The 20,216-nt window shown below is 38.1% G+C and overlaps 2 protein-coding genes across 6 annotated transcripts; one reads left to right on the forward strand and one right to left on the reverse strand.

Moving 5' to 3' along the window:
• The first annotated feature begins 3,648 nt into the window (after nucleotides 1-3,648).
• On the forward strand, nucleotides 3,649-7,583 carry LOC122071160 (nucleobase-ascorbate transporter 1-like). Of its 3 annotated transcripts, none has more exons than XM_042635467.1 (13): nucleotides 3,649-3,837; nucleotides 4,438-4,532; nucleotides 4,730-5,004; nucleotides 5,100-5,200; nucleotides 5,292-5,367; nucleotides 5,455-5,514; nucleotides 5,857-6,141; nucleotides 6,226-6,312; nucleotides 6,399-6,457; nucleotides 6,579-6,670; nucleotides 6,750-6,827; nucleotides 6,932-7,092; nucleotides 7,207-7,583. In XM_042635467.1, the coding sequence occupies exons 2-13, from the start codon at nucleotides 4,445-4,447 to the stop codon at nucleotides 7,417-7,419; spliced, it is 1,575 nt and encodes a 524-aa protein (XP_042491401.1). In that variant the 5' UTR covers nucleotides 3,649-3,837; nucleotides 4,438-4,444; the 3' UTR covers nucleotides 7,420-7,583. The 3 variants fall into 3 exon arrangements, with proteins under 3 accessions (XP_042491401.1, XP_042491402.1, XP_042491400.1); XM_042635466.1 differs by lacking the exon at nucleotides 3,649-3,837 and adding an exon at nucleotides 3,866-4,155; XM_042635468.1 differs by lacking the exons at nucleotides 3,649-3,837; nucleotides 5,857-6,141 and adding an exon at nucleotides 3,863-4,155.
• Nucleotides 7,584-8,354: 771 nt separating this feature from the next.
• LOC122071169 (GDT1-like protein 4) lies at nucleotides 8,355-19,776 on the reverse strand. Of its 3 annotated transcripts, XM_042635484.1 has the most exons (10): nucleotides 19,411-19,774; nucleotides 19,168-19,284; nucleotides 18,973-19,047; nucleotides 18,694-18,825; nucleotides 18,049-18,147; nucleotides 17,603-17,675; nucleotides 17,145-17,233; nucleotides 13,669-13,752; nucleotides 13,419-13,478; nucleotides 8,355-8,595 (listed from the first exon to the last, which is right to left on the reverse strand). In XM_042635484.1, exons 2-10 carry the CDS (start codon nucleotides 19,264-19,266, stop codon nucleotides 8,407-8,409), a joined length of 900 nt encoding a protein of 299 aa, XP_042491418.1. In that variant the 5' UTR covers nucleotides 19,267-19,284; nucleotides 19,411-19,774; the 3' UTR covers nucleotides 8,355-8,406. The 3 variants fall into 3 exon arrangements, with proteins under 3 accessions (XP_042491418.1, XP_042491419.1, XP_042491420.1); XM_042635485.1 differs by lacking the exon at nucleotides 13,419-13,478 and having other exon boundaries at nucleotides 19,411-19,776; XM_042635486.1 differs by lacking the exons at nucleotides 8,355-8,595; nucleotides 13,419-13,478 and adding an exon at nucleotides 13,087-13,366 and having other exon boundaries at nucleotides 19,411-19,775.
• Nucleotides 19,777-20,216: the final 440 nt, after the last annotated feature.

Here is a 20,216-nt window from a genome sequence, read left to right on the forward strand (position 1 = left end):
CACTTGGCATGGATCCTATTATGGGAATATGAGATTTATGATTTCCAGACCCCTGACTGGGTTGATAATTTATATATATATATATATATATATATATATATATATATAAGTTGATTGTGGAAATAACCCATGTCTATTAATTATCCCTAAATATTAATATTTAATGTGTCAACTATAAAATTTTATAATATCAAATTAATCATTTAAAATGCCATTTTTTTTCCTCAAAAAAATGTGTGGCAGCGTTTGGTAATGCTTTTGTTCCAAAAATTACAACTTGCGTCAAAAATGGAAATTTCAATTTTTGTGTCAAATTGTCTTTTTTTTTTAGAACGAAATTGGAACGATGGAGTCAATTCTCGTTTTTTTCAATTTTTTTTTTTCCACATTTTATTCCAAAAAAAAACAAAAAACAAAACAAAACAAAACACACCATAAATGCACCAAACCCTTTATTGTTTTTTTCGTTCTTATAAAACGAAAAAACTCCAGAAACGTTTTTTTAAAACATTATCAAACACAGCTAAACTCATTTTAAGCTTGGAGAAATTGCATGATTACCAACTTCTGGGTTTTTCTTTATAAAATTACCCATTTTATGTTTTAATTAACAAAAAAGACTGAATTTTTCCTAGGCGACGGTAAATGAGATCCATTTACGATGGCCCATCGGGACCACAGACAATAAGGGAAGAGAAGTGGAGAGATAGAGGTCCCATCGTTCAGCCACCTGGAAAGAAAAGAAAACTTTGTGCTAATAAAAATACATAAAATCAGGTTTGGACTTACAAAACTACACAAAACAGTGTCTCTCCCTCCATAGTATTATACATTTATACCCACGTGTCCCTAACCGTCTAAGCCTTCCCACCCAAGGCGCCCTCTTCTCCCAGCAACCCACCCCAGCACCCGCCCCCAACCCACCCCACCCCACCCCACCCCACCTTTCCCTTCTTTGTCATTACCCTCTTGCCGCCGCATTTCATTTACTTGCACGCCCCCTCTCCCAGTGCAAGAAATTTCAACCTGCAACTCCTTCACCTCACTATACATCTCCTAACACTGCTGTGGATTTCAAGAGCAAGAAGAGTAAGGAAAACAATAATCGAATCTATTCGGACCTTGCGACTCTGACGCCGGTATCTTTGAGGGTGATGGCAGGGCAGCCATAGAGTGGAGACACCGAGAAATGGCACCTTTTCCAGAATCAGAGTTCACGCCAAGGACTGACGGAGCTGAAGGCATCCGTTTCTCTGTAGAGATGAGAGCCTTTAGATTTCAGACCAGTCAATATGAATTATGGTGTCATTGGGTTACTAAGGAAGTGGACCAATCTCTTGTCCTCTGGTAAATGGGCCCAGCTGCATGCCACATGGACAATCTGGGAAATGGAAATATATTGGGGATTTTTTTTTTTTTTTTTCATTAAGGGGGAATTGTTCACTGTGGGGTGTGCAGCTCCTGTGGATGCACGAAGGGCCTAATGGGCCCATAAGGAAGTATCAAGTGAGTGGTTATTGGTAATGGTCTTACAACTTTCTTCTAAAATGATCCATGGGTTTGTAATGGAAATCTAGCTCTCGATCTTCTCAGTTTTCAAAATCCCAGTTGTCAATTTGTAGGTATAAATGATCTCAATGTCAATCTTCAATAGAATGAAGAACTATTGAATTCTTAACTGTCTGCTCACTTTACTAATGTTATTGTTTAGGTACTTTTATCCCACCAGCATGATAAATGGTGGTGTCTCCTCTCAAAGGAGGGATCCTTCAAAACTAGCCTAGCTGCGAAGTTTCTCAAGGAAAATTCACTAACAAACTTCAATGGTTGTTCCCACAGGTGTTTTTGCTTCTCCATGCTCACGGCGATGGCGATTTTTTTGGAAAATCAATATCCACCTCAAAAGTTTAAGCTTTTTCTTTGGTGAACTATCAATGCTAGTTTACCAAAGATGTGTTATCAAAATGGGTGGATATTGATCTCATGTGTGGGTTTTGCCACAACCAGCGGGAGATTTTGTATCATTTGTTATTTGATTGCGACTTTTCAAGACGAGTGGGCTGCTGGCCCATTGGGACTCAGACCGGATCAAATTCCGGTTTCTTCAGTAAATAAATTTATAATGTATTGCTTCAACTCAGGAATCATTCCTAAAAAGGATCTAACTTGGTTTTTCTAGATAATTATGTTCACTAGTTATTTTATCTAGAAACATAGAAATCAATGCCTCTTTTCTGATCACAAACCAGATTTGCACCTAATCCTCAAGTAGGTTGAATTCTGGATCTCTAATGGAATGCCCAATCACATTTCAAAGTCAAAGGTGATATCTGATTTGTCGAATTTTAATGATTTCACAACCCCACACAGAAACACAACCACCATCATCATCACCAGTGTCAAGGAAGCATTTAGTAATTTAGCAGCATGGGCTCTATGTCTTATTTCTAGTGGAAAATGCATTTTATTGGAAACAAATTATTGTCTGATAGGAAAGGATGGTGAGGCGGAGGCTTTAGGACTACTCCAAGGAATGACCAAAGCAAGAGCATGGCGGTTGCAGGTGGATCAAGTTTGGAGCGATGGTAAAGAAATCGAATGGCTTCTAAATAACAAGCATGACGTTTTGCTAATATTATGGCTAAAAACTCTTATTTCATTAAGTGTAGAAATGGATAATCATCCTATCCACCCTAGTTTTTGTATGACCAAAAACAATTGATATATAAGGGAACTTAAAACTATAGCCAAAGAGGCTATATCTAAAAAACAGTATATAGTTAGGTCGGATTTGCTGTATAATATACCTCATTCTATCTAATTTTATTTTCTCTGTTCAAAAATAAAAAATGAGTGGTTATTTTTCATTTTAAGAGAGTCAAGCCGATCATTTTACCCCCTATGGATTTGGATGCAAAGGCTAAATTTTTCCTCGAGAAACCATTTTTTCATATATTTTTCAGAAACAAAATCTTATCCGATTGGCACAAGAAATGTCCCAAGATAAAGTGTGTGAAAAGATGGCATCAATGTATCTGGGTACAAAAATTCTTTATAAGGAGACTGTGAATGACAGTGATGATCTAACAGCTAGAATATATGTCAGCCCTCCCAATCGTTAGACTCATTGTTCATAGTTGATAATTTATATTCTCTGTGTAAGTGTACGCAACACTTTATTTATTTATTTTATTTTTCTTATGTAAAGAGGTTTTGGAAATATCACACGAGAATAACTCCCTACTACCTACTGCCGCCATTTGTCAACTGAATGCTGTCAAGTTGCAGCACCTCTTTGCATAGAGAGGAAGAGTAGCCCACAATTTTACCAAAAAAAAAAAAAAAGAGTAGCCTACAAAACGAAACCCTTTCCTTTCAAACTTCTTGCTCTCTGCATTGTGGCCACTTGTCACAAACAACCAGAAATTCCAGGTTGTAGCCCACAACACTACATGGAGGGAAGGGTGTTGGGACTCTGACCCTCGGTAGACACCTTGTCAGAAGTGAAACATGATTAGAAGATCTCAGCCGTCCAATTTCTAGAGTTCGTATTTACAATATTGCCCTTTTGGGTCCAGTTACTTGCGTACTTGTGCAGTTTGGGTGTACCTGTCATTGTTGCTGTGCAATACAGGACTCTCCTAGCAGTTCCAACAGAAATTCAAAAAGAAAGGAACGTGATCGCCTTCTGCATCTTACCGTTAGGCCCTTCACAATTTGAATCCTCTTCTGTTATTGGGTTCATATATAATCAATGAAGATCCTCTCCAATAAATGCCACGGCTAATGCGCTCACCCGTTTACAACAGATTCCAATACCAATCTGGGAAAAAAACTGTACTCTCTCTCTCTCTCTCTCTCATCTGGCACTCATTTACTTCAACGTATAAACTGGGTATCATCTTTTTCCCATTTCTGGACTTGTCTCATACAGAAAAAGCTGCAAGTTTTGTAGCTTCTGTCTTCACGTTTTACCAATTCAATAGGTTACAGAGGTGTTGGTGGAACTAAGATTGGAACTATTAGGAAATGGGTTCGTATGGTTTTTAGTACTCTACGCTTCTTTGATGTTCTTTGAACTCTTAAGTACGCATCTTGTAAAGCTCTGAGTTGCTTTGGCGACTTTTTTGCTTGAGCTGAGCTTCATCCAGAGAGGTAAAATAGGGTTTGTCCCCTCAAGTTCTTCTTCTCTGTTTTATTTTTACCTTTTTAATTGAGGCAGAACAGCTGGTGCTTTTGTTTGAAGTTTCATCTATTGGGAAAGAAAAGAGAGTTTGTTTTATTTGATTACTTGGATTTCATCAGAAGGGTTGGCCAGGCTTCTGATGAAATCTGTTTGTGCTTTCTGGATTTTTCTCTACTGAAACAATAATTCTAGCCAACCAAGAGTAAATGGAAAAAAATTTCAATGATTTCTGTTAATGTGTTCATCTGCAGAAGGTAGATGGTAGGCGCCATGGTTGATATCAGCCATCCTCCTAAGGAACAAATGCAGGACCTAGAGTATTGCATAGATTCAAACCCTTCTTGGGGTGAGTTCATCTACCTGTTTCAATCTCTGAATCTATTTCCTCCATTGTCTACTGAGCAAAGATCATGAACTGGGTCATTTATGACGAATTTAGATATGTTTTCAATGATTTCATAACAATACTTCCCAAATGTGTCCCTTGTCAAGTTAGAAAATATAAGATTGAGAAGAAAACTAAATGCAACAACTTCCTTGCAGTCCAAACGATTATCTTGGCATTTCAGCACTACATTCTGATGCTCGGAACATCTGTTATGATCCCAACATCTCTGGTCCCATTGATGGGTGGCACAAATGGTGACAAAGCTAGGGTCATACAAGCACTTCTATTTGTAGCTGGTATCAAAACCCTTCTTCAGACTCTGTTTGGGACTCGGTTACCTGCAGTTGTCGGCGGTTCTTATGCATATATGATACCAATCCTCTCAATCATAGGTGATTCCTCATTACAGAGGATTCCTGATCCTCATGAAGTATGCATCCAAATCCCAAGCTAATTGGTTGCTAAATTTCAATATCTTAATATAATTTCTCAATCTCTTTAGCATCTTTCCTTGACATGTTGCAGAGGTTTCTACACACCATGAGGGCAATTCAAGGAGCAGTAATTATAGGATCAAGCTTGCAGATCATCCTGGGTTTTAGCCAGCTATGGGGTATCTTTTCGCGGTAATAGCAACTTCTTTTTCTTCCCTACTCATAGTAAGTAATTTATCAAAGGAGAATGGTAATTCAGAAATTCTCTTTCTTTTTCAAGCAGGTTTTTCAGTCCACTTAACATGTCACCTGTAATATGCCTAATTGGTTTGGAACTACTACAGCAAGGCTTCCCTGAGGTGCTTTGTTTATATTGCTTTCCTTTACTAACAATTTCTATCTATCAACTTTCTACTTTTATCTAATGTGTGGGGATATTCTTATAGGTTGCAGCATGTGCAGAAATAGGTATACCGATGCTTCTCATGGTCGTTGGTCTCTGCCTGGTATGTCCTCTGAAACCAAATAGCTTAGCAACCACCGGTTGAATAAGAGTCTAGTGAGACTGGTGGAATGGGGGGTGGGGGGAGGAACACAGGTGTTGGTATTCACAAAACCCAGAGAGTTAGCAGACACCATAGAGATGAGTACATACAAGTTGACTATGTACACTGGGTAGATGAATCTGAGCATAAATGAATGCGTAAAAATAGACTCCAGATTTTTCGATCAATCTTAGGCTCAATGTACCTGAACTGACATTTTGAATATGATGGAAATGTTTTGAGCTATATTGGCTAGAAAGAAAATTCATTCTGAGAATGAAAAATGCTTCTATTGGAATGCAGTATCTCAAGCACATCAAGATAGTGAGAGATTTTCCAGTATTCGAGCGATTTAGTATTCTGATAAGCATCATAATCATATGGACATTTTCATTTCTCCTCACCGTCGTCGGAACCTACAAGCATGCATCAGCTAAAACTAAAACCAGTTGTCGTGCGGACAGTGCTCATCTTTTATCATCTGCACCTTGGATCAAGCTTCCTTATCCATTAGAATGGGGTCCTCCAACTTTCCATGCAGGCCATTCCTTTGCGATGATGGCAGCAGTTTTTGTTTCTCAGATTGAGGTTTTTTTATGTCAACACTCCACAGTTCCACTTATGTTCTTAATACTCTTTTTCCAGTAAATCTTTTGAACTCTGTAATTGCAGTCCACTGCAGCATATATTGCTGCCTCACGCTTTGCTATGGCAACTCCACCTCCTGCCCATGTTCTAAGCCGAGGCATTGGCTGGCAGGTAAATTACTAATCCTCTTTTACAAAAAAAAAAAATCAGATTTTCTATTCTCTCAAGTTTGATCATTGATAATTCAATGTTGGAAGGGTGTCGGGGTGATGCTTGACGGCCTCTTTGGAACAGTAACAGGATCAACCGTCTCTGTGTAAGACCTTTCTCATATGTCTAACTTGAATTTCATTTTTTGAAAGAGTAGTGCATAGTTCCAAAAATGACATAATAGGAATTATACTCAAAATTTATACCTATTCTTGATCTAATATCAGAGAGAATGTGGGGCTGCTTGGGCTAACGCGGATTGGAAGCCGCCGAGTCATTCAAGTATCAGCTGGTTTCATGATATTTTTCTCCATTTTAGGTTTGTTCTAGGAGCAAGACATGACCATTTCCTTTGTCATTAACTGTTCAAACCCAGGCTGACCTTATATTACTTGCAGGAAAATTTGGAGCTTTGTTTGCGTCCATTCCATACCCTATATTTGCAGCAGTGTACTGTGTTATATTCGGTCTTATAAGTATGTTGAGTTTCCATAACTCTAGCTGATAACCTATAAATGTATACATATGACTACAAAGAAATATCAAATATGTGAACTTATGGCCTTCTATTTTTTAACAGCATCTCTTGGGTTATCATTCCTGCAATTCACAAACATGAATTCAATGAGGAACCTGTTCATTACAGGGCTCTCTCTTTTCCTCGGGTTATCTATTTCTCAATATTTTGTGCAGACATTGATATCATTTAAACACGGACCTGTTCATACAGGAGCTGCCTGGGTGAGTCATTTAGGATTAATATTTCTATTCTGTTTAATGTATTATTATTTTTTTTTAATGAAAGTTTCATGTATTATGTTGAGTTTCAGTAACTCTCTATTTTCTTGTTTTCAGTTTGATGGTTTCTTAAATACCATATTCTCTTCAGCTCCTACAGTGGCACTGTTTATCGCGGTTTTGTTGGATAATACAGTTGATGTTAAGTTGTCAAAGAAGGACAGAGGTATGCCATGGTGGGAGAAGTTTAGAAACTACAAAGGAGATATCAGGAATGAGGAATTCTATGCATTACCCTTCAAACTTAATAGGTTCTTTCCCCCAACTTGAGTCCAGTGAAGTCAAATTGGTCAGGGATTTTTCTTTTTTTTCCTTCTTCAGGGGAAGGAGGGATGGTTGCGGAATTTACCTTGAGGTGATTACTTATTGTGTGTAATTACTGAACAGAGTTGATCAGATTTATTCAATCAAATTCTTTTGTTCTCTTGGTATTCTATCTCCATCTAAATCTTCGCAATATTAAACTTTCAATAGTTCAAACTAATAAAAACTCGTTTTGTTTCTGCATTTTGGTCAATTCAAAACTACCAAAATTTCAACCAAAAAGTATATGTTTTCCATATTATCCGCTTGGCTATTTTAGGGGGCTAATGGCGGAAATTAACAAAATAAAATGACCAAAATTCCCACAAAATAGTGCCATTTTGGACCAAAATGAACGAAATTTTGAAATGAAATAACCAATTTGTGTCTAGTTTGTGTTTCGCCTACAATTTCATTTTCAATGAAAAAAATAACGAAATATCCAAAATTTTGCTGAGTTTCTTAACCATGGGTGGGATCACAAAGGTTCTAACAGCTAGATTGTCCTCTACCAATTTTGATGGCCAGAATCGGCCAAAACTCTAGAAATCAGTCGATTTTTGAATCGGGTAGACAATTATGATTCTGATTTCTCAAACAATGGGTTGAATGCATTCATCATTAAAAATAATAATAATAATAATAATAATAATAATAATAATAATTAAATAATTAAATACAAAAAGAGGTGGTATGCTGATCCAAATGAGAGATTGAGCCAAGCAAGGAAAAAATATTAAAAAAAAAATCCTTTTCTTTTGTTTCTGCTAATTTACAAAAGAATATTGCCCAAAATCTGCGGTTACTGGGTTGTTCAACAATCCACTGGTCTTCAGGGTTGGTGAGGGGAGGGGAGGGGAGTGGAGGGGGAGCGGAGAGGGGAGGGGTAGGGGAGGGGAGGGTGAGGAAATCATTCTGCTATAAAATGAATAAACTTAATATACAAAATCATTGTTATAATGGAGGATAGAAGTATGAAGTCAGGGAAAAGCCAAGAAACAGTAGGCCCCCAACAGTAGCAACTGTGCGTTGTGAGATCTTGGATGCCAGCATACTTCCCCCAACTACCGCAATTGACGTGCACAACGTGTGCCCTAATGAGGCTCCTGCGGCAACTCCAACAGCATTTTTGTGGGTCGCCAGCTGCCGCAGCAAAAGATTTAAATTAATTAATTCAAAATAAAAACCTGATATAAGTCAGTTCGTATCTATGCAGCCCAGTTTATTCACATCTCGCATTGTTTATGCATAAATTTGAATCAGCATGTAGTTGGATCAAATCTAACTATATCAATGTATGGATGGATTTGTCACTATAAGAGCAGTGTAGTGTAATTAGTGTGTGTGTGTGAGAGAGAGAGAGAGACTGAAAATCAATGAAACAGTGCACTACTATCAGATTTTTTGGGTAGAGTGCCCAAGCTTATTTATGCAAAAAAATTTTGATATATGGAATTTTAGGGGAACGGCCAAGCTTTGGTAAGCTTATCAAAGCAGCCCATCTTCATTGTGCCATGTCGAATGATGATGTGGTAATTCCAACCATTAAATGGATAATAAATGGTCTGAATTACCCAAGTGTCAAATTCAAAGTCTAATTCAATCAAATACCCTCGTCCCATGTATTGGCATGGATTTCCATGTACGTCCATGCATGCCTACGATACTCTGAACACTACTATGCACTATCTCATATCCCGACTTTCATACCTCAAATTTGCCACTAAGCAGACTGTTTAGGCTGAAAATTTACATTTGAACGACATTGGCGTCTACATGTCCATAAAATTTGGACTCTATCCAATCTGCCACATGATAGATATTTGGGTGATGTAGACAGGTTCTTGGGCTAGAAATATAGCCACAGGAACATAAAGGGTCAGGTCCATGTTCCTACATAAGTGGACCAGACCCACTGGCCTTTAGGCCAAGCAGCCCATGCGGCTGGGTGTCACTAGTTAACTCAAAACCAGATTGTAGGTGTACTCAGACCAGTTGAGGCCCGAAGGTTGGGCAAGAAGGGAGAGACATTGAGGGGGGCAGGCTCTTTAGTCCCACATCACCTAGGAGGAAGAGATTGGGCTAGTTAATAACCTCTAGCACCCCTTCCATGGTCATGACACATTTTAAAGCCCCCAAGCGGACAATATCATGGTTTGGTGTAGGGTCATAGCGTTATTTTTTTTACTTCAAGAACAAACCTTGTTGTTCAATCCACTCGACATACAGGTGATGAAGACAAAGCTTAGTTGCTCGAGCCAAACGACAGCAGATTTTACAATTTGTAATCTAGAAACAGCTAGCATAAGGGGGTCCACAAAGCAAGCCACAGAGCAAGAAGGTGAAAGCATAAGGGGCAGTGTACTGAGAAGAAGCTCCTAGCATTACCTCATTGAGATATTTTGGCAATAAGAGAATAAACGGGTTAGCACTATCACTAAAGAGATTGTGCCTGTACTTGAGACTAACTTTCCCAAACCTGTAAGGGAGTTACTTTCTGATTTTAAGTATCTAGAACCATGACTTACCTGACGAACTTCCACCGATGAGAAATATACAACATGCTATCAACCTAGTGCCGAGATCAATCTCACCGAAACTTCCCACTTATGGTCTCAGCCCTATTAGGTATGCTGAGCTCAAGAGACAAGTGGACAACCTGCTACAAAAGGCATTTTTAGTTGAGAGAATGCCCCCTCTTGTGCTGTACCAGCACTAATTACTCCAAAGAAAGATGGTTCGTGGCGCATGTGCATCGACAGCAAAGCCATCAATAAAAATCATCGTCAAGTATAGGTTCGCAATTCCTGGGATATGTTAGACATGTTGATCCGTGCTACCATCTTCTCCAAAATTGATCTGAAGAGTGGGTACCATTAGACACAAATCAGCCCCGAAGATGAATGGAAGACAGTGTTCAAGACCAAGGACAAACTATACGAGTGAAAGTTATGCCCTTCGGTCTTACCAAAGCCCTGAGCACTTTTATGTGGGTGATGACACAAGTTCTCCAACCATTCATCGTCAAATTTCTGAGTATACTTTGACGACATCCTTATATACAACAAGGCGCAAGATGAACACCTAGACCACCTCAGGCATGTGATGAGAGAGCTGCGTGCTGATAAACTCTAAATCAACCATAAAAATGTTCATTCACATTACCTAAGGTGGTTTTTCTTGGTTTTGTTATGTCATCTCATGGTGTGAACAGTGGCCATAAGAAGATCAAGAATGTGGTAGATTGGCTCGTTCCCAAAACTTTAGCCGAGGTCAAAAGTTTTCACGACCTAGCATCGTTTTATTGGCACTTCATTCGAAATTTCAGTGCTATTATGGCTCCTATTATTGAATGCATGAAGTAGAGCAAGGGGAAATTTCAATAGTTGGCAAGGTGTCTAGTTGTCAAGTAGGTAGCCGGCATTTTATTGTAATCAGCCAATCACCTTTTGCATGGATCCTCATATTTTTTAATTATTTTTCTTTCTTCGCTTTTCTTTCTTTGCTTTATGTCCTATCGTCCTATCGTCCTCTTGCTATGACATCCCACATAAGCAACAAGCCGCACCGACAAACACTACATCATATACATGTGCGAGTTACGAATCCTACCACACGAAAGATTAGATTGGTCTTATGAACAATGATTCTTTGGCAGATATGACTGATGTTATGAGGAGAAGAATGATTAATATTGCATGCATTCAAGAGACTAAATGGAAGGGTAAAAAACCCTAAGTTGTTGAATGATTTCAAACTCTGGTATTCGGGAGACCAATGTAGTAGAGGTGGAGATAGTGGTGGACAAAGAATTAAAGGATGAGGTGGTGCATGTAAAGAGAGTTGGACATAGGACCTTATCCCTCAAGCTTGTGTTAGTGAACGAGGTTGTCAACATTGTTGGCATGTTCCCAAGTAGGATTGGGTGAAAGTAAAAAGTTATAATTTTGGGAGAACATGGACGGCTTGATGCAAAGTTTTGGTCCTAGCGAAAGGATTATAATAGGAGGTGAACTGAATGGACACATTGGACAAGATAAGAGAGGATACGAAGAGGTTCATGGAAGATACGGAGTTGGGGAGAGGAATGAGGAGGGAATCTCAGTTCTAGGCTTTGCAATAGCCTATGATCTATCCATTGTGAACATTTTCTTTGCCAAGAGAGAAGAGCATTTAGTTACCTACAAAAGTGGGCAGCATACTAGCCAGATCGACTTCTTCCTTACTAGAAGGTCCGACAGACTACTATGCAAGGATTGTAAGGTTATACCTAGGGAGAGTTCAACCTCCGAACAAAGATTGTTGTTGATCTTGGATATGCACCTTAGCATGCCGAAACTTAAGCTAGGGAAATATGTTTGGCCAAAGATGTTTTAGGGGTGACGAGGTTTTCAACTAGCCCCTAGAGAGAATTGGTGGTGGGATGAGGCAATTCAGGCAGCCATTAAGACTAAGAAAGACAATTTTAAGACTTGACAAAGAACTCAAGAGGTAGACGATAAAGAGAGGTACAAGATTGCTAGAAACAAAGCAAGGAAGACGGTGGGGAAAGCAAGGGCAAAGATATTGATGACTTGTGTAACACTTTGAGCACAAAGGAAGGGGAGAAAGCTATTTATAAGATAGCTAATATACAAGAGAGGAAGAGTAGAATTGATTCTCTGGTAGTGGCTGGTTCTTCAAGCTGATCTCTTGACAAGCTTTTTTTTTTATCCTCCAACAAGCTTAATTCTAGCTCTCAAACACTCTCATAATGAACAAAACAGAGAATTGAAAAAGAAGAGAAGAGAATAAATTTAACAAGATAGATGTGGGTGGATTGGCTATCTCAGCCTAGGCATCTCACCCACAGCTATCTCAGCCGATGTACTTCCTCTCTCAGGAGTTTGGGAACTAGCAATTGCTACATAAACTTCATTAATTCAAGGATCTCTAATTGTTACAGCAATCCTCCTTAAATAAAGGTCTGAAATTATGATTTAGAAGTTTGTTCTCAAGTTAGAAACTAACTCAAATAGGAAACTAATGCATAATAGCAACTAAACTCTACTTACAACTTTCGGAAACAAATAAACAGCTACTAAGACTTTCTAAAAAACAATTCCCCTCTTGTAAAGCATCTTGACGACTTGACCAGTCAAACTAAGCAACCAAAATTCCAGCTGTAAAGGCCAGTTGTAAAGGAAATCGCAGGCCATAAAAAAGGAGTCTTCTGGCCAGCTTTTGGCAGCTGTACCAGATGAACCGATGGGGCTAATTGAGGCCTTAATTCTGGAAGCAAATATACTGAAATAAAGAACCAAAAATAGGGAACCAACTGGGCAACCAACTGGGCCTCGATCTCAGCCGAAGGGCAGACTGGTTACTGCAGCCCATGATGGGGATCTACATCAAGTAGGCATCACACCCGAATTCTATTAGTTTTGTTAGGCGTCTGAGAGTATACTTAATCTGATACTTATTACTGTTTTATCAATCGGTTATTTGGTATTGCTCTAAGTTGTTGGTGATCGTACTGAGATTAGTGCCTAGTTGGCTATTGTAAACTGGTATTACATTATTGAGCCATAAGCTTATCAAGGCAGTTCAGGAACGTTTTACCTGGAATTTTAAGACACTGATTTAGCGAACATATAGAAACCATAAGGCCTTATGGAAAGCTATCACTAGAAGATAATGTTTTCACATCCGTGTCTAACAGTTTTATAGACAAATCATAAAAATACATAAACGGCTTCACATGCAGCTTGGGTCCAATTCCCATATAGCTAATACAATCAGCGAAAGTGACAAAGAACAAGAAGAAAGTATATATGACCAGATGACTTCAGCCAAGTGACCCCAAGGAGGTAGCTAAGTTGCAAAGACCAACTCGTCTCAATGAAGAGGTCAAGAGTTCAACTCTCTTTGGGCCCTACCCGTCAAAAAGGAAAAAAAAAATCAGCCAAGTGTAGAAATCAGCTTACAGCTATTGTTGCTATCTGGCTACGGTCACCCCACTCTGCTAGAAATGTTAGAATAAACGACTGCAAACAAATTGATAAAGCGAAACAACATTAATATGAGCATACTTTTGCAAAGAATATAAATTTTCAGATGCACTGTCTAATACCATATATCAGAGTGAATAAACAAGTATCAAAGACTACAATATGGGAGTCATTTCATAATATAATGTAACAATGCAGTTCATATGTCCAAATAAGCTAGAAATACCTCCAAAAAGATCGGTGTACAAAATCTTGAAAAGAAACGGCGAAGAGTTGTTTTCCCTTGCCCTCCTTCGAGTTTCTCCTCTACCTAGATAAATAAAGAGATAGGAAAATCAAACAAAATCTGAATAATTTCAAGATAAAACCTACTACCTCATGCAAAATAGCTAGTAAAAAATTATATATAAGCCAGACTGGTACTCTAGATACAGGGTAAAGAAGCACATGGATGTGCTGTACCAATTTAGATTGTATATCTAATATCTTGTCTTGTGTCATTTATTAACAAAGCATTACCCACCACCCCACGAAAAAAAGGGAAAAAGATTCCTATACAATGTGGGAGATTTTCCCACACAAAAAGCTTGCTTTGCCTTGTGGACAAGATTTGGTCATTCTGACTATTGGATAGATGGAGCTTTCTTAATAAGCCACATGTCAAATTTGATTGACCATCTAATGCAGAATCGATCTCTAACATTCAAGCCAACAAGAGATCAATTGCAATAGGATCACATGTAGGGACAAATCAATATTAAGAGCAGATTTCTCTAACTTTATTTTTACATGTGAAAGAAGATATAAAAAGGACTTTACCAACTGTCCTGTGAGAATGGAATCACACCACTAATCGAGCTCTTGGAATTTACCTACAAGAGGTGTTACAGCTTCACAACCTGTCCAGATTAACCACTGGACCAAAGAAATGCAAACTTAACTTCTCAACTGTCTCTTCTATTATAGCAGTACAATGTTTAAATAAAAGATCCAAACCAAATATAAAAACTAACAAAAACCATCCCTAAATGCACAACACTACTCAAAAAAGGAAATAATAAAAATATCAACACTCTAGAAACTATGTAGATAGAATCTCTAAAAAATCTAACAAAATAAGAAGTCCAAAAATAGAAACTACTAACTAATACAATGCTTATTAGCTAAGGAATGAATAAAATTAAAATATAAACTTTCTAAAATAAATTCCATTGAAATCTTCTCAACATAATCTTCAATCAATCATCAAATCTTCAGTTAAACTATCAACCGCACGTGAACAGTGCCCACATGAACAGTACTCATGTTATAGTTGTTAAAGCGTCGCCTACATGGGACGCGGCGCCTAGGTGTCCAATCAGATTTTTAGATGCTGGGCGGGCAACCATCTTTCTTAACCTAGTAAGGTGGGCACTTTTGGGACTCAAGGTATCACCTAGGGCGCCTTGGGACGCCTAGTACCATGGGCAAGCACCTTTCTTTTGTGTACTTTTTGTTTTTCTTATTTTATAAGTTATAATGATTCTGTTTATTTAAGCGCTATCGGTTTGCCTCCGTGATACCATGCAGTGAGAAGTATGGAATCATTTTGTTTAAAAAAAAAAAAAATTTAAAAAAAAACAAAACAAAACAAAACAAAACAAAATTAAACAAAATTAAAAAAATAATAAAAAAAGAAATCAAGAAGAGAGGCCCTGATCGAGCTCTTCGACTCTTCCTTCGCACAATCAGCCATAGGCCTTGAGGCTCACAGGCCCAAACAGCAGTGCTTCTCTTCCAGTGGCACTTCTCCACTTGGTACCAGTCCTCCAGTAGCACCTTGATTCCAGTAAGGTTTTTGTTTCTTTCTTCCATTTTTTTTTCTCCTCCTTCTACTCTAAACGCTAACGGCCACCAGTTCTTCTTCTTCGTCTTTTTCTTTCTCTGTTCTTTTTTTTTTCCTCTCGTCTCCTCCTTCGGTTCTTTTCTTCTACTCTGTTCTTTTTTTTTTCCCTCCGCTTCTTCTCCTCTTTTTTTTTTTAACTTCTTCTCTGTTCTTTTTTCCCTTCTTCTTCAGTTCCCATTTTTTTCTCTATTTTACTACATTTTTTTACTCTCCTCAGTTCGCCCTTTTTTTCCTCTATGTTACTACTTTTTTTGTTCTCCCTCTTTCTTTGTTCTGTTCAGTGTTAGTTCCAGCAGAGTTGGAAATTAGCTATGCATATTTCAAATTATGTCAAGTGTATATTTGTTATGTGTTAATTTCAAGTATTCGTTTCTTCTTCTTCTCTGTTGTTAAATTCAACTATCTGTTTGGTGAAAAATGAGGTGAATTTCATAGATCTTTTCTATAGCACCCAGTACAATTATTACATTAATATTACCATACCCAAATGCCACATTGCATTGTTATAGGTGCTTCAAGGTTATTACCCCCTCCTCCAAAATCAACATTCTCATTGTTAAATCTCAATAATCACTTCCCTAGTAGCATGCATGATGTTTAAGACAAATTTGCCCTTGGGAGTGCACATCCAAGACCAAACACAAAATGATACTTATCATCCTTCCCAAATATTCATATCTAAAGTCTATACAAATCTTCCACGCTGTTTATAATAGAGGATAAAAATAGGAAATAAGTAGTCCAATGCATGCTCATACTTCCAAGCAGTCAAATTATGAAGATCAACATTTAATATATGCAAAACTTTAAATAAAATTTTGGGTTTTCTGGTCCGGCAGTCCACACAACCAAGTCATGGTCAAGCGCCTACTTCTGCCACATGGTAGATTGGATTGGGCTGAAATTCTCTAGACAGGAAGACCACAAGGCCCCCTGGGTCACATGATTTACCAGTAGATTGTTGTAAAAGGTGGAATTAGGTGTATCGACCAAGGGACCCCCTTACCTGGTCCACCAACCACGGAAAGTAACTATTGGAAATTTCGAATCAGTTTTAAGAAACTAGCTATTTATTCATATGAAATACTCATGCTAGCTCAATCACCACAAGTCAGGCATTATTTTCTAAGAATAAGTAGACATGAACCCAAGTATCACAATGAAAAGCAATATGTTGCATGCAACCTATCTTTTGAGAACATGCTGAATCACAGTACAAAACAAGAAGATAGAACTAGTTTAGAAGCAAAGGATTCTCTTTCATACAAATATATCCACAGGATAGTTTCCTACCAAACCCTTGAAAACTTAAAAAATTCATAAATCCTGAGGATAACATGCTGGTATCACCAAACATGTTATCCTAGGAACATTGAAAAGAAAAAAAAGTACAAAATATATTGGAATTATACAATTACACGCAACAAATGTCCAATTTTTTTTTGGGGGGGGGGGGGGTTGTGGGGGGGACCATGCAGAAATATTTTTTTCAGCAATAATTATCAGATACGTTTTTAAAATCAAATAATTCAGCGAAAGCATAAACTAAATGACTGCATAAATAATCTGGTATACATAAAAATTATACCAATGGGTTGAAGCACATTTTGACATCCTGTGCAGCTACAATGAGTTGAATGGCAACCAAATTTCATAAGAGGAGTGCTCCTTACATAGAGTAGAACTTAGGTTTTCTTTTTTCTTTTTCTTTTTTTTTTGGGGGGTGCTGCGGGATGGGGAGGATGCAGTGTTTTCTGTTAGCTAGTGTGAAGTATTAACAGCATTGGACACCTAATGATGAACACAGCAAGACATACTTCTTCTATTTCCTTCTTCTGTGATGACTTTGAATCAACAGATCTCCAAGCAATGTAAAGAAGCCGCATCCCAAAAAATGCATATAGAACTGCATACAAATAAAAGGATTAGCTTCATTTCCTTATATAGAATTGCATATAAATAGAAGGTTTAGCTTCATTCACGGATATAGAATTGGATATAAATAGAAGAGCTAGCTTCATTTCATGGATATGGAGTTGCATATAAATAGAAGGGTTAGCTGCAATCACGCTAAAAAAATCCAAAAACACACAACTACCTCCAACAATCCAATTCTCCAATCAAGTTGTCAAACATTCTCTCTCTAGCCAACAGAACCAGGTAAAATGTTGATTTCACAGACTCAAAAGTATAAACAAAGTATCTTTATATATCAATTCATCCAAAAAAAAAAAAAGGTATAAACAAAGCCTTTAGTTGCAAAATGAACAAGTACCTGTTGCTGCACTGTTGGTATGCTTCCTTGATATCAGATTTGGCACGATTCTCCCAAGCCCAGTGGAAAGCACCTAGTTCCATGTAGATCGAATTTAAGCTTAATAATGAGGAAACAAACTGGTGGTCACTTATACATAGCTGGAACCAAATAACATATAGGACCTCGCACATTGACCACCCAAGAGAAGAAAAACCATGGAAGTGGATTATGCGCTAAAAATGACCATTACAGGGAAAAAATAGTTACAGGGAAAAGAAGGGGAGAGGATGAGAAGATAAGAAAAATTACACCAGTACCCTATAAACCAGAAAAGATCAGCTATCGCACCCCCCCCAAAAAAAAAAAAGAAGAAGAAGAAGAAGAAGAAGAAGAAAGAAAAGATGAAGAAGAAGAAGAAGAAGAAGAAAAGAAAAGAAAAGAAAAGAAAAGACCAGCTAGCTTACTGTCATCACATATAGTGCACTGAGAGCACCTGATAGAACAATTGATTTGGGGTGTCGCATTGCCATAAGTGCCGCTATTATAAATGTCTCATCTCCAATCTAGCAATATCACCATTGTTAAACAGCACTTATTAGATTTCTTTTAATAACTAATAGCATTTACCAGATACAACATAATTGAAAATGTAGCTACTCCCTCCAATCCATGTGGACAACTGGATATTTTCTAGAATTAGCCAAAGGTATAGCACCTCAGTGACTGGAGCCTAACAATACTGACCAACCATCTGGTCCTAAAAAGTCATTGCTTCTGTTCGGTTGGCAAGAAAATGAAAAAGATAAATAAACGAAAGAGACACATAAACTCCTTAGTATCATCTTTTCTTTTCTATTAATTTCTTGTCAACCAAACATACCCCTGCCAGTAGATAAAAATGTTTACAACTATTTATTTACTTAGTTATGTTGTCAATAAAGTGTCTGAAATTATTACTAGATAAGTGAACTAATATGATAGTTTGCCAGGACTGTGATCAATGCACTTAATATTAACCGTGCAGATGAGAAGCGATAGATTTGATAATTCTCCATAGCACCAAAATGGAACTTCCCAAAAATATAATTGCAATAAACAAGTACACTAACCTCACTGACAATGATCATTGACAAACTTGCAAAGAAAGCATCGAAAATCCCAAGACCAGAAGATTCCGGGATTTGAGTGAGATCAAGTAACTGAGGGTCATTCTGATCGCCGATCTGGTGGTCTACAAAAATCTGTTCAAACAAATTTATATATAACCGTTACCAAGCTGGGAAAAAAGCAACAAAATAATTTAGAGAAGAACATTCTCAATAACAAATGAAACGAACTGGCAAAATATTATAACTATAGAGGAAGCAAAGAAGAGAAAGCCAACTCACTTTGCTACGGCGGCTCAGTGCTTTACCAGATCCGTTGGAGAGGTCCTGGCGAGTTCCCGCCTCAGACTCAACTTCCTGAAATTTTCAAAAGTTTTAAACTGAAAATCAACTGATGCATCAATTTTAGGTTCATCCAATACCCCAATGTAACAAAGAAAAAATGTTAAATAAAAATAAATAAATAAATAAAGGAACCTGAGCAGAAACGGGTGAGAATCCCAACAGAACAGTGGAAACGAGGAGTAGGAAAACGAAGCCAGATAAACCAGTTCTATGGCCTCTCCACGAATCCATAACGCGTATTACTTGACCCTAATTGTGTCAAATTCAAAAACAAAGCCAATGAACAAACAGAAGAAGAATGAAAAGAAGAAAAAATCATCGGAAAAAAAAATTGAAAATTTTCAAATGCGAAAAATAGGGAGACGGATCTGAAACCTATAGCAAAGTAAGACACTGGATCTGTCACTGGAATCGAAGAACAGGCAGAAATTCAGAAAATGAGATCCCGCTAACGATGGCCAACTAAGTGTATTCCTGCGAGAGATCGATCGATTGGATCGTCAAAGATTGGGGATTTGCAGAGAAGAGGGGATATAGAGAAGGAGAGAAGAGGAGGAAGAAGAAGGAAGAGAGAGAAAGAGAGAGGGGATGCAATCAGTCACAGTAACCCTCTCTCCATTTCTCCGAAATGAGCTCCGGGGTGTCTTGGGGGAGATGGGTTGGGTTTCAGCGAGTATGTAGAATACTGAAAATGCCCTCCGTCGGGTCATGAAATATAGGGAGTCGAGACCGTAGCCACATCCCACTTGCGATATTTTCCCTTTTTTATATAAAAACCGACGTGCGAGAACTTGCGATACAAGCCGCAGTAAACGGTGAGCCTGGGAGGCTTTGACTTCTTGCCTCTGCGTGGAGACAAGTACAGCCAAGAGTACGCACTTTTTGTATCAGCCACTTTTTTTGGAGACACTTTGCGTGTTGCGGATGGCCAACTAGCCAAGTTTGGGTGGGGTGAGGGGGGTAGAAATCGTCCGAAATTTCCATCTGTACAATTCTATGCAATTCTACCCCAAGCGACTAACACGTGTACCCATTATATATCCACGGTTCAGATTTAATCTACCATAAACCACTGAAAAAACCGTCTTCAACCAAACCATTAGAGAACAAACCGAAATAAACCGGTTCAGTTTATATTTTGAAATAAAAGCTGTGATGTTTTCCCTCTCTATCTCTCGACT

The sequence above is a fragment of the Macadamia integrifolia genome, unplaced genomic scaffold (genome assembly GCF_013358625.1).
Source record: "Macadamia integrifolia cultivar HAES 741 unplaced genomic scaffold, SCU_Mint_v3 scaffold_190A, whole genome shotgun sequence".
NCBI lineage: Eukaryota > Viridiplantae > Streptophyta > Magnoliopsida > Proteales > Proteaceae > Macadamia > Macadamia integrifolia.